At 60.7% G+C, this 11,449-nt stretch overlaps 1 protein-coding gene across 1 annotated transcript in view; it reads right to left on the bottom strand.

The window, feature by feature from the left end:
- CCND1 (cyclin D1) overlaps nt 1–9,356 on the bottom strand; it is a 10,739-nt gene extending 1,383 nt beyond the window's left edge. The window contains exons 1-4 of the mRNA XM_007949265.2: nt 9,159–9,356; nt 7,409–7,624; nt 6,612–6,771; nt 2,010–2,158 (exon numbers count right to left, since the gene is read on the bottom strand). Of these exons, the coding sequence (XP_007947456.1) occupies nt 2,010–2,158; nt 6,612–6,771; nt 7,409–7,624; nt 9,159–9,356 (723 nt within the window). The remainder of the gene's footprint in view (nt 1–2,009; nt 2,159–6,611; nt 6,772–7,408; nt 7,625–9,158) is intronic.
- Between the last annotated feature and the right edge of the window lie 2,093 nt (nt 9,357–11,449).

The raw sequence follows: 11,449 nt of genomic DNA, 5'->3' as shown, positions 1-11,449 counted from the left end.
GTCTCCAAGGCTGTCAATCTTTACCAAGCTGACCGCCAGGTCTTTCTGCTGGGGAGTGGCTGGGTAGGTTTGAACTACCGACCTTTCAGTTAGCAGCCAAGTACTTAACCACTGCATCACCAAAGTCTCCACAAGTGCATCCATAGTTAATTTCTCCACCCCCAGGATGGTGGGGAAGCATTTTATTTCACATCTAATTAGAATCAAGAACTCTGGTGGCCCAGTGTCTAAGGCACCTGACTGCTAACCAGAAGGCTGGTGGTTCAAACACCCCAGCCACTCCTTGGAAGGAGTGGCTGGACAAATTTACTTCCATAGTGATACCGCCTTGGAAATCTAAGGAGGGGTTGTTAGGAGTCAGATCCGACTCCGCAGTAGTGAGTTTGGTTTGGTTTTTTTAGAACCAGGTCCAAGAGAGGAGCAATACAACAGTTCCTCATTACTGCCTGCAGGTGGCACTGTGACACTTCAGGAGACATTCTGAGTGGCCCAGCCACATTGTGTGTGTGTGTGTGGGGGGAGGGCTAGGTGTTCAAAGCCCACTCGTAGAATTTCATGCAGATTTGCAAGTCTTCTGGGCTTTAAAAGGCCTCATCCTTAGGAAGATGAGCTCTGGTGGCGCAGTGCCTAAGGCACCTGACTGCTAACCAAAAGGTTGGTCGTTCAAACCCACCAGCCATTCCTCAGAAGGAAGGTTGGGCAATCTACTTCCGTAAGTGATACAGTCTCGGAAACCCAAGGAGGGGTTGCTATGAATCGGGTCTGACTCGACGGCACACAACAACAAAAACAACAACAAGGAGGTCTGGTAGCTTAGTGCCTAAGGCATCTGACTGCTAACCAGAGGGCTGGAGGTTCAAATCCACCAGCCATTCCTCGGGAGGAACGTTGGGCAATCTGTTCGGAAACCCAAGGAGGGGTCACTATGAGTTGGATCTCACTCGACAACAGTGAGTTTGGTTTTTGGTATCCTTAGGAAGCTGTCCGACAGTCTGTTCCCAAGCAGTAAGAGGGGCACTGGCTGTACCCACCGCTCCCCAGAGTGTGCTCACAGCAGAGGAGAGAGGGGCTGGCTCCAGAAAGCTGCTTCCTTTTCTGACTGACAAGTCACAGTGGGCAGCCGCCTCCCATCTCACACCCAAACTCCCTAAGTCCCCCAGTCCATGGCATCGTGGTGGGGACCTGCCCCATGTCTCCCCACACCCTGGGATGGACCACAGGCAGCCCAGGGGCCCCATCTGGCCCTTGCACATGGAGGGAGTGCCAGGGGAAGTGGTCGTCCACAAATAGCCGGTGACCTCTTTGACCCTCCAACCTCTAATTTGGTACTGGCTACAAACCCTCCCCATTGTTATTTTAATTGCTTCTCTAAAAAGAGAAAAGGCTTCAGAATAAAACAATGGCATCTGGAAAAAGAAAGAGCTGGCCAGCCTGCAGGGTTGGGGCTGCTGCCTCACAGAGGGCTGGAGAACGGGGTGTCTCCATGCCTCACTGTCCGGGAGCCAGAGCTCACAGGTGCCCTCCGAGGGCATGTCTTTATGGGCCACGCACAGTGTCACCCAGACAAAGCTCCCGTGGCTCCTGACCTCACACCATTAGGACGCAGATCAGTGGCTGCGGCTGCCTTTGGCCCAGCTTCCTTGAGGGTCACTCAGGAGACCTACGTAAGGATACTCGGAGGTCCTCCCGGCTCTGCCAGCAAGTTCCAAAGGGTTTTGCAAAGAAGCCCGCTCTCGGAGGCCGGCGGCACTGGGCAGTGTAGGGCCAGCCCTGCCAGTCAGGCACAAGGCGGCCTCAGTCCTGCTCCTGGGCCCGAGGGGATCAAGGTCCTGCCCCCACCTCCCTTGCGTCCTTGATGGGTGTCCTCTAACCCCATTCCCAGTGCAGCCACAGCCTCCTTGTCCTGTGGGGGCCCAGGACCCCTGCACTATCTCCAGCCACCACACTGGGAACCCCCACAGCAGCAGTGTCTCCACGCCGTGGGCCTGCCGGCCCCGCCCAGCACTCACCGGGTCACACTTGATCACCTTGGAGAGGAAGCGCGTGAGGCGATGGCTGGACAGGAGGCTGTGGGGGCTGCCCAGGTGCAGGCCTTGCACTGCGGCCACCACGCTGCCGGCGGCCACCATGGAGGGGGGGTTGGAGATGAACTTCACGTCTGCGGAGGAGGGCGAGAGAGGCCAGCCGGTGAGCACGGGTGCAAGAGAGCCTCACCTGAATCTCCTGGGGTCCACCCAAAACCTCACACATCTATCAGGCCCTTCCTAAGCAAAGGCCCAAATGCAGCTGCTGGTGTATGATGTCTGGGGGTACACAGGCTCGCGTGTGAGGGTCTCTGGTCCCCCCCACCTCAGGCAGAGCAGTGGTCAGGGCTCAGGAAACGGCTTTCAATGAGCAAACATCAGACTTCAGCTTCGAGGGTGACTTGGAAACATACAAGGTGAAAACACAGCTGATGGGCACTGGGCCACGTGAGCAAAGGGGTGACAGTGGGTCTTCTGGGGGCAGGTGTCCTGTCACCTAGTCTTTGTCTTTTTAGCATTTTGAGCCCTGGGAGTGTATCCCTTATTCACAAAAGCAAATAAAAACCTAAAAAAATGAAGAGCTGCAAACTCACAAAACGTTGCCCCTGTAACTCTTCCACAAGCTGAAAAAGCAGGACCCTCTGAATGAACTGATTTATGGCGCCCCATGTGCCAGGGCAGAACTGTGCTGTGGCTTTTCAATGGCTAGTTTCTGAGATCACCAGGCCTTTCTCCTGCCGCACCTCTCGCTGGATGGGAACTGCCCACTTTTTGATTACTGAGCACAACCCGAACCCTAAGCTCTAGGCAGCTGTCACCACCCAGCAACAGGCACGGACACTGCTGTGGGTGTTGCTAATAGGCCGCTCCCCAGATGCGCTGGAGGCAGAGCCGTCTTCTGGGCGAGGGTCAGCTCAGTCCCTCCCTCCCCTGGGGAAGGTAGACCAGCACAGCCAGCCTCATCAGGCCTTGGGACAGGAAGGTTTTCCCTGGTCACTGCTTGTTGTTATGTGCCGTCGAGTCGGCCCCGACTCATAGCGACCCCTCCTTGGGTTTCCGAGGCAGTATCACTTCGGAAGTAGGATTGCCCAACCTTCCTTCCGAGGAGTGGCTGGTGGGTTTGAACCGCCAGCCTTCTGGTGAGCAGGCAAGTGCTTTAGCCACTATGCTACCAGAGCTCCTAGCCAGGTACAATTCCATCAAGTCCTCGTGTCTGTGTTAGGGAAGCCAGACAATTTATACCCAGTCACTGTGACAAGGTGGCCCCGGTCGTAGCCAGAAAAGGGGCTCTATTCGCCCTCCCTGCCCCCCCCCCAACTAGCTCTGCCCCACAGTCGGCTGGCATCACATGGCCCCTGGCACTGTCCTGGGGACCATGGGCACACACCACGCCTGGGCCCACATCTAGAAGTGAAAAGAAACCCGGGCAGGGCAAAGGGTCTGGCTATCAGTGTGTCCCCGTCCCCTGGCCGCCACCCCACCGGATGCTTGCCAGGCAGTCCCAGGCCTTATCTTCCTCCCAGGACACCGCAGCCGGCAGTGCGGTGTTTCAGCACGCTCCCAGCCCATCGCCCCACAGGCCCCGGGCCACCCTGTGATCTGCTTACCCGCACTGGGCAATGGTTGCAAAGAAACAGAGGGCCCCGGACCCTCAAAGGACCAGGGGACCCACCCTTCAGGCTGCCTTGTGCTTATCGTGAAGAGGCCACCAACCTCAACATGTGGCCAGGCCCCTGGCCTGTAACTGGCCCCCCATACGTGGCCAGTGGTCTCTTTGCCAGCCTCCCCTGCATCTTATCTTGCGTCCCTGAGTGTCCAGGCACAACAAGCCTGGGGTAGCTGAACAGAGCTGGCACGCAGGGAGAGGGCCCCCAGCTGAAACTCCATCCGAGAGAGTAAACAGCTTGTTCCGACAGGGGGCGCCAGGCCTCCAGGGAAGGCAGCCACCGTGGGGAGGACAAAGCCAGCTTCCAGGAACTGCGATGATGACTTAGAGGGGCCGTTCACCGAGGCAGATCCAACCCTCAAACGAAAACCACACCTGCAGGTGCAACAGGCACACGAGGCCCACACCTGAGACGCCACCTTCAGGGCCCAGCCCGGGTAACTGGGGCGGGCAAGGCCTGGTGTTTCGTTAAGAGGCGGCCCGTAGGCTTCAACACTTGTTCCTGTGGAGCCCTGGCTGGGTAGTGGTTAAGCCCTCAGCCGCTAACCCAAAAGGGCCCTTCAGACCCTGCAGCCACTCCACGGGAGAAAGGTGTAGGCAGTCGCCTTCTGCGATTTACAGCCTCAGAGAGCAGGGTTTCAGGCGTGTGGATTCCCTGGCCCCGCCAAGACCCACCCACCAGGCTCAGTAATGCTCTAACCTCCAACAATGCTGGTCACTCACTCTCCCAACCTACCCGCACACGCAGAGGCCTCGACGTCTGTCTGTCTACCTACCAGTGGCTGGACAGTTGGTTCTGAGTCACAGGGACCCCATGTGTGTCAACAGAATTGTGTTCCACAAGGATTTTCTAGGGGCTGTAGGCTCTCATTTGAGGCCCGATCTCTGGGTTAGCAGCCACGAGAGCTAACCGTGTTCCCGTGTTCACACACACACACACACACTCGGTGCAATCAGGAAAAGCCCCTGGCTACTAACTGAAAGGTTGGTGGTTCAAATGCACTCACAAACGCCTGAGAAAAAAGGCCTGGCTTCTGTATGGTCACAGCCGCCGGAGACCCTGGGGGGCAGCACAGTTGTAACCTGACACACACAGGGTCACCAGGCGTGGCAACTGGCCCGATGGTGATGGTTTTTGTGTTAGTGCACACGCATCACACACACACACACACACAATTTCAAAAGCCCAACCCTGTGTGTTCTGGACGCGAGGACACTTGCAGATGGACACTCGGGCTCCTGGTCTGCAGGTGCTCTGTGCAGAGAGGAAGAGCAAGTCCGGGCACTGCTGTCTCTAAACGGAAGCCAACTGCGTGCATTGAAGACATCCTCCAAGACTTCTCCGGCCTCCATCTCCTGCAGGCGTTCTCTCTCTCCCCGAGTGTCCCCCCTGACTAAGAGCACAGCCATGCTTCAGGAGTGGAGGCCAGGACACGGCCGTGGGGGACTCCTTCACAGTTCTGCCCCACTGCAAGGGGTCCTCGAGCTACCCCCTAACTCCACTTGGGGTGGACTCAAGCGTCTGGAGCCGAGCTGCACCCCAGCTGGGTCGGGGGGTGCTGGCTGGACCCCCCAGTGTTAGGTCACTGCCTGACCATCAGCACTGGCAACCCTTAACTCTGTTGGCTTCCTTCCAGGGCAGACACCTCATGAAGGTCAAACACCCCATTTGTGTCCTCGTTGTATCTCCAGGAAGTATTGTCATCCTCCTGAAGGCACGTTCAGCTCCATAAAAGGCCACCTCACGTCTCTGGAGACCTTTCCCCCTTCTCCCGCAGGGCCAGCTGCAGAACCAGCCCTGAGGCCTCCAGGGCTCACAGCAACTTCCCCCACACCCACTGGGGCTGTGGGGCAGGAAAGGCGGCCGCCTCCCCGGGTCTACTTCCCGGGGTAGCCTTGGCTTCTCTCTCCATCTGCTCCCCAACGTGGAGCTGTGAATGGCCTGAGGAGGGCCGGGGGGCCAAAGCCTCTTCTCCTCAAGTCGTGTCCAAAAGAAACCTGTCCTGGAATCTTACTCACTGGGGCTGAGTCAGTTAAGGGGCGAATTCTGAGGCCAGGGCTGGGAGGCTTCCTCCCTTTTGGGGAGTTGGGGGAAGACCCCAACTGCGCCCTCCCTCAACTTCCTCAACCGTTTGATGAAATCCTGCCTTGTGGCCCTCAAGTCACCCAAATGAGCCCCAAACCTGATGTCAAACTGGGTGTGATCATGGAGGCGGGACGGCACTGGGCGCCCCCACTGGGTCCGCTCACACCGTAAGACGCAGGCCTGGGCTGTGGTGGGTTTGTTGGCACAAGTCCGCAGAGGCAGGCTGGCTGGGGTGGGGCAGTGCCAGGAGGAAGGCGGGCCAGGCGCTCCTCCGCTGCCAACTAAGTCCAGGCCGGCTCCAAAGCCCCTCCCAGGCCCGGCCCAGTCCAGCGCCCCGAGGCGCCCTTGGCGGGGCCTCTGGCCACGCTCCTCTGCTGGCGGCCCCCGCACGTGGTACAGGCCCAGCCCCTGGCTCAGTCCCTGGGACTCCCGCCCCTGTGGGCGCCCCTGGCAGGGGGCCCAGCCCGGGAAAGGCCAGGAGAGGGCCCCCGCGGCTCAGGCTCCTTGAGGACATAGGAAGAAGGATTTTTTTTGGGGGGGAGGGGTAGGAGGCGGGGTTACTGACAAACTAAACCCCTTCCAGTGTGGGGTGACTGCAGCCTGGCCCCCCTCAGTTCCAATGCACTGAATGGTGGCCACGGCCAACCTCAGCCGTGAGACTCCCCAAAACAACAAGCTCTCCGCAAGTTTAACTCTCCGGGGACAGGGAGAGGAGAAAGGGGCGTCTGGTGGGGGGCGGGGAAGCCTGGGCTCCTGTGCCCCGATGGGGAAACTGAGGCCAGGAGCACAAGCCGGCCGCGCTGCTCTGGCGAGGAGGGCCAGCGGCCGCCCCTACCTGTGGCACAGAGCGCCACGAAGGTCTGAGCGTGTTTGCGGATGATCTGCTTGTTGTCTGGGGTGACCGGCATCTTGGACAGGAAATGCTGGATGAAATCGTGGGGGGTCATGGCCGCCAGGTTCCACTTGAGCTTGTTCACCAGAAGAAGCTCCATTTGCTGTGGAGACGGGGCGGGCGGGACAGAGAGAGAGGTGCAGGGTCAGCCATGGGGGGCCTGGGATGGGGGAACAGAGGCAGGGGGGAGGGGGAGGGGAGGCGCGGCCTGTCGAAGGGTCCAGGAAGTAGAGGGGGGGGGGGGGGGAGGGGAGGCGCGGCCTGTCGAAGGGTCCAGGAAGTAGAGCGAGGGGGGTCGACAGCCCGCGATCCCAGATCAAAACAGAGAAGGTGCCCCATGAAAAGGCCCGCGCGCTCATTATCATTAAGCCGACTGTTTGCAAGTGGAGACAAAAAGACCTCCCACCATCTGGAACCAAAGGCCTTATTAATTAGCGCGGGCCGCCTGCGCGCGCCGCCACCGCTAGAGGGCGCGCGCCGCCCACTTTTCGCCTGCGTTCTGGGGCGCAAACGTGGTCGAAAGTGGGACATGGGGCGGCGGGCGCGGAGATGGGGGGCGGCCGGCACAATCGCCGCTCTCTGTTCTCAGGTGGTCCCCCAGAGCGGTGTGGCTGCCCTCCCTTGGGATGGAAGATCTGTCAGTGGGTGGCTAGGCCTCCCCTCCACCGGCACCCCCCCACCTCCCCGGGGGTCTTGCAGCAAACGGGGTGCCCTGAGGCCATGGGGGGTCCCCTGGTTACCAGCAGCTCGTCAGGCCGGATGGAGTTGTCCGTGTAAATGCACAGCTTCTCGGCCGTCAGGGGGATGGTCTCCTTCATCTTGGAGGCCACGAACATGCAGGTGGCCCCCAGCAGCTGCAGGCGGCTCTTTTTCACCGGCTCCAGAGACAGGAAGCGGTCCAGATAGTTCACGGCCAGCGGGAAGACTTCCTCCTCGCACTTCTGTTCCTCGCAGACCTGCAGGGGCGCGGAGGCCGTGACCGCCGCCGCCGGGCGCGTGGGACCCCCGTCCGGCGTCCCCGCATACCCACCCGGCGCGCGCGCAACGGAGCTGCGGCTCCCGAGCGCGGGGAGGCACCGGGCAGGGGGTGGCCCGAGCCTCGGATGACGCGTCCTGGCCCCCGCGCGCCCCCGGCACCCACCCAGCCCCGAAACTGAAAGGGAAAGTCCCGCGCGGCTGGCACAGCGGGGGCGGGGGAGGGCACCGCGGGCGGCGGCGCGACCCCGGGACCCCAGCCCACCTGGGGGCGCCGGGGGCCCTCCTGGCCGCGAGCCCGCACCAAATGGGCCGCGGGGCGGGCCACGGGGCTGGGCGCCGCGCTCGCCGCGTCTGCGAGACACAAAGGTGGCGTCCCAGGCCGCCGCGGCGCATTTCCCCAGACGTCATCTTTTCAAAAAATATTTAAAAATATAAAAAAAATAAGTGGGCGCATAAAAAGTCCCTGGGAACGACCCTCAGGCGGCCCTTTACCTAGGCCGGGGTTCGGGAGCTCGCTGTGGGCTCCAGGGAGCGCCCCAGGGATTAAAATTCGGGGGCACCCCTTCCCCCTAGGCGCGGACGCCGCTTTCCTCTCGCAAGGGCACCGCGCCGCACTTTCAAAAATTATTTAAAAATACACGCGGGCCCCCCAGACGCCCACTTTGGGCCTGAAAATGTGCCCCCAGCACCCAGCTGGCTCTGGACAGGCCCCCCCCAAGCCAAGCCCCTCGCAGACGGGGTCAATTCCTGGCGTCTTGAAGGCCACGCGACCTTGCAAGCCCGGCGTGCTCTCCGGGCCAGCCTGGCCGTGCGGGGCGCCCCGGGGCTCGCTGCTTGAACAAAGGAGCCCCCTTTCCCGGGCGGGGTCCCCCCCAAACTGCCAACCCCCCGTCCCTGCGCCCCCCCCGCCGGTCCCCGGCGGCCGCGCGGCCCCTCGCAGCGGCCCCAGCGTCTCGCCGACCGCTCCCCGCCCCCACCCTGCCCCCAATTATTAATAAACATTTTTGCTTTGCAATAAAAGAACAAAGATGGCGCATAATACTGGCACGAGCGGCCCTTGCATACGTGTCCATGGATATTAATTTAAAAATCCAATCGATACCCCCTCCCCCCGAGGCGCCCCGGGCCGCGGTGGCCGGGAGAGGAGGCGCAGCGCCGAGCGGACGGAAGAGGGGGCCACCAAAGACGCTGGCCGGCCGACAGGCACCTTCCAGCCCGTTCGGGTGGCCCTGGCACTCGCTGCCCCGAAGGCACCCCTCTTCGAGCCCTCCATCCCGAGAAAAGGGAATTTCAAACACCCCCAACCCCAGTCCCATTTCTTCCTGGTTTCAAAAAAAAAAAAAAAGAAACCCATAAAATCTATTTCTTAAGAAAAGCCCAATTCCTAGAAGCCCCTAGGCGAACTGGAAAGTTGGGGTGAGGAGGCTAGAGGGGAGAGATGAGGGGCAAAGCAATCCGGGCTTGGCAACAAGTGGCAGAAAAGTCCCCAAAGGGCGGCCCTGCGCCACGCACCTCCAGCATCCAAGTGGCCACGATCTTGCGCATCGACGGGAGGATCTCCTTCTGCACGCACTTGAAGTAGGACACCGAGGGCGCGCAGGTCTCCTCCGCCTTGAGCATGGCCTGCAGCACCCGGTCGGTCAGGAGGTTGGCATCGGGGTAGGCGCGGCGGATGGTCTCCGCCTCACAGCACAGAAGCTGGTGCTCCATGCCTGCGGCTGGGCTGGGCGGCCGGCCGGCTCGGGCTCCCGCTCGGTCTGCGCGCTCGGCCTCGCTCCTCCCGCGCCCCGCGCTCCCTCGCCCTCGTCTGCCCCTCGCAGGAGCGCGCGGCCGCTGCTGTTCGCTGCTACTGCGCCGACAGCCCTCTGGAGGCTGCAGAACTTTGCAACTTCCAACAAAACTCCCCTGTAGTCCTTGTGACGTTACTGTTGTTAAGCAGAGATCAAAGCCGGGCAGAGAATGGGAGCGGGGGGGCGGGGCGGGCGCAGGGGGAGGGGGCGCGGGCCGAGCGCAGGGGAGCGGCGAGGGGCAGAGCCCAAAAGGCAGCCCCGCGGCGCCGCGCCTGCCCCGCGACACAGTTCCCCCCGAAGCCGGCTTTTCCTGCAAATGCAAATCGCCCCGCGGCGGCCTTTCTCCCCGCGGGGCAAGAGGGGTTCAGGGGGGGCTTGTTCTTCCCAAGTGGGTCCCTCGGGATTTGGGGAGGGGGCTCTGCCCACGGGGACAACGAGGAGGGCAGGCAGGCCGCACGCAGCTGTGGGGGATCGAATGGAGGGGGGACGCTGGGGCTCGGCGACACCCCCAATCCGAGCCGGGAGAATGGGCGCGTGTCCGAGAACGCCACGAGGGCGCCCACGGGCGGAGGGCCGGCCGAGGAACCCCGGCTCCGGCCGCTCTTTCATTTTCATGAACACGTGTAAATTTCAGGAACTGTTTCACCCGCGGGCGCGCCGGGCCGAGCGCAGGGCCCTGGTGGCGCCTTCATTCCGGCGCAAAGGGGGGGGTGTCGTTGAAAACGCCCGAGGGGGTGATTCCAAACATTAAAGGTGCTTCCGCCCAACCGAGGCTCGCTCAAAAAATAAAATAAAATACATCCCCGAAATTCCCAGCAGCCGCCCAAGATGGTGGCCAGCGTTTCCAGCCCCCCGGTCCTGCTCGCCTGGGGGACCCACCGGCTGTCCTCCAACCTCGGCAAGTCCATCCTTTCGGGGGCTCCCCAAGGGTCCCCTCCCCCAGCATCTCAACAGCAGGAAAAGTACCTCCGAATGGAAGGCTGAGAGACTGGGGTCTCTGTCCTGCCTCACTTTTTAATTAGCAAAGAATTAAATTGCTGGGAATATTAGGCTCTTCTGCCTGGGACGAGACCACCGGAAGGTTCCTGTTGGTTTTCTTAGGGGTGCGCACGTCTCTGCACCTCCAGAATTTGCTCTGGGGCTGCGTTTGTGAGCGCGGGGGTTGGCAAAAAATTACAACAATTTTAAGTTAGAGAAATAGGTGTATTGAATACACGATTTTAAACAAAATCAATATATCATCTATATATTATCAGTGCACTAGGACGGGTCCCCAATCTTAAAGTTAAGAGACACACACATTAAAAAAAAAAGTTTTTTTTTTATTATATGGATATTCTCTATTTGATGTTTACTATTTGTTTTTACATAAAAGGTTGTCACCAGTCTTAACGTTTTTTAGTTTTCATTCTACTACCTGTAGACTTCATATACATTTCTCTGAATACAGTTCAGTACCCTAAAACCACCGACTCCACTAGTAGTAACGGAGCCGAAGGAAGCGGGTTTTCAGAAAATCCTCCTATTTGCAAGGACCGACCCCGCGAGTGAAGACGCCCCCTGACCGACCGGGGGATCCCTCCCGCGCCCCATGCCCCGCGGGATGAGGGTGGCGAATATATTACTCCAGGTCTGGGAGGTCATCGCCCCGAGGCGCTAGGTGACCCGGCAGTGTGCGCCTACCGCCGTGCCCCCTGCCCGGGCACCCACGCCCCCGCCGGCTCCGGGCACGTTGCAGCTTCGGCAGCTTCAGCCCGCGCACGAGGGCGGCCAGGCGGCTTTTCATTCATAAAATCCCGACCCGGCGGCGGCCTGATGATTTATGGGGCCGCGCGCCCTCACCGGCCGCTCTGTCCCGAGGGTCCAGGGGCTCGCGCCCCCACGTGCAGCCCGGCCCAAGGCGCGAGCCCCCGGCGTCCGCGAGGGGCAGCAGGGCATAAAGAGAATCGCCCACTCCAACCACTGGGGCTCCGGGGCCGGGAGGGGAGCTGCCCCCCCACCGCCAGAACGAGA

This window comes from Orycteropus afer, unplaced genomic scaffold (genome assembly GCF_000298275.1).
Source record: "Orycteropus afer afer isolate SDZICR_OR568_19922 unplaced genomic scaffold, OryAfe1.0 scaffold00244, whole genome shotgun sequence".
Taxonomy (NCBI): domain Eukaryota; kingdom Metazoa; phylum Chordata; class Mammalia; order Tubulidentata; family Orycteropodidae; genus Orycteropus; species Orycteropus afer.
The sequence above is the reverse complement of the archived record's forward strand: the minus strand, read 5'-3'. Positions and strand labels throughout refer to the sequence as shown.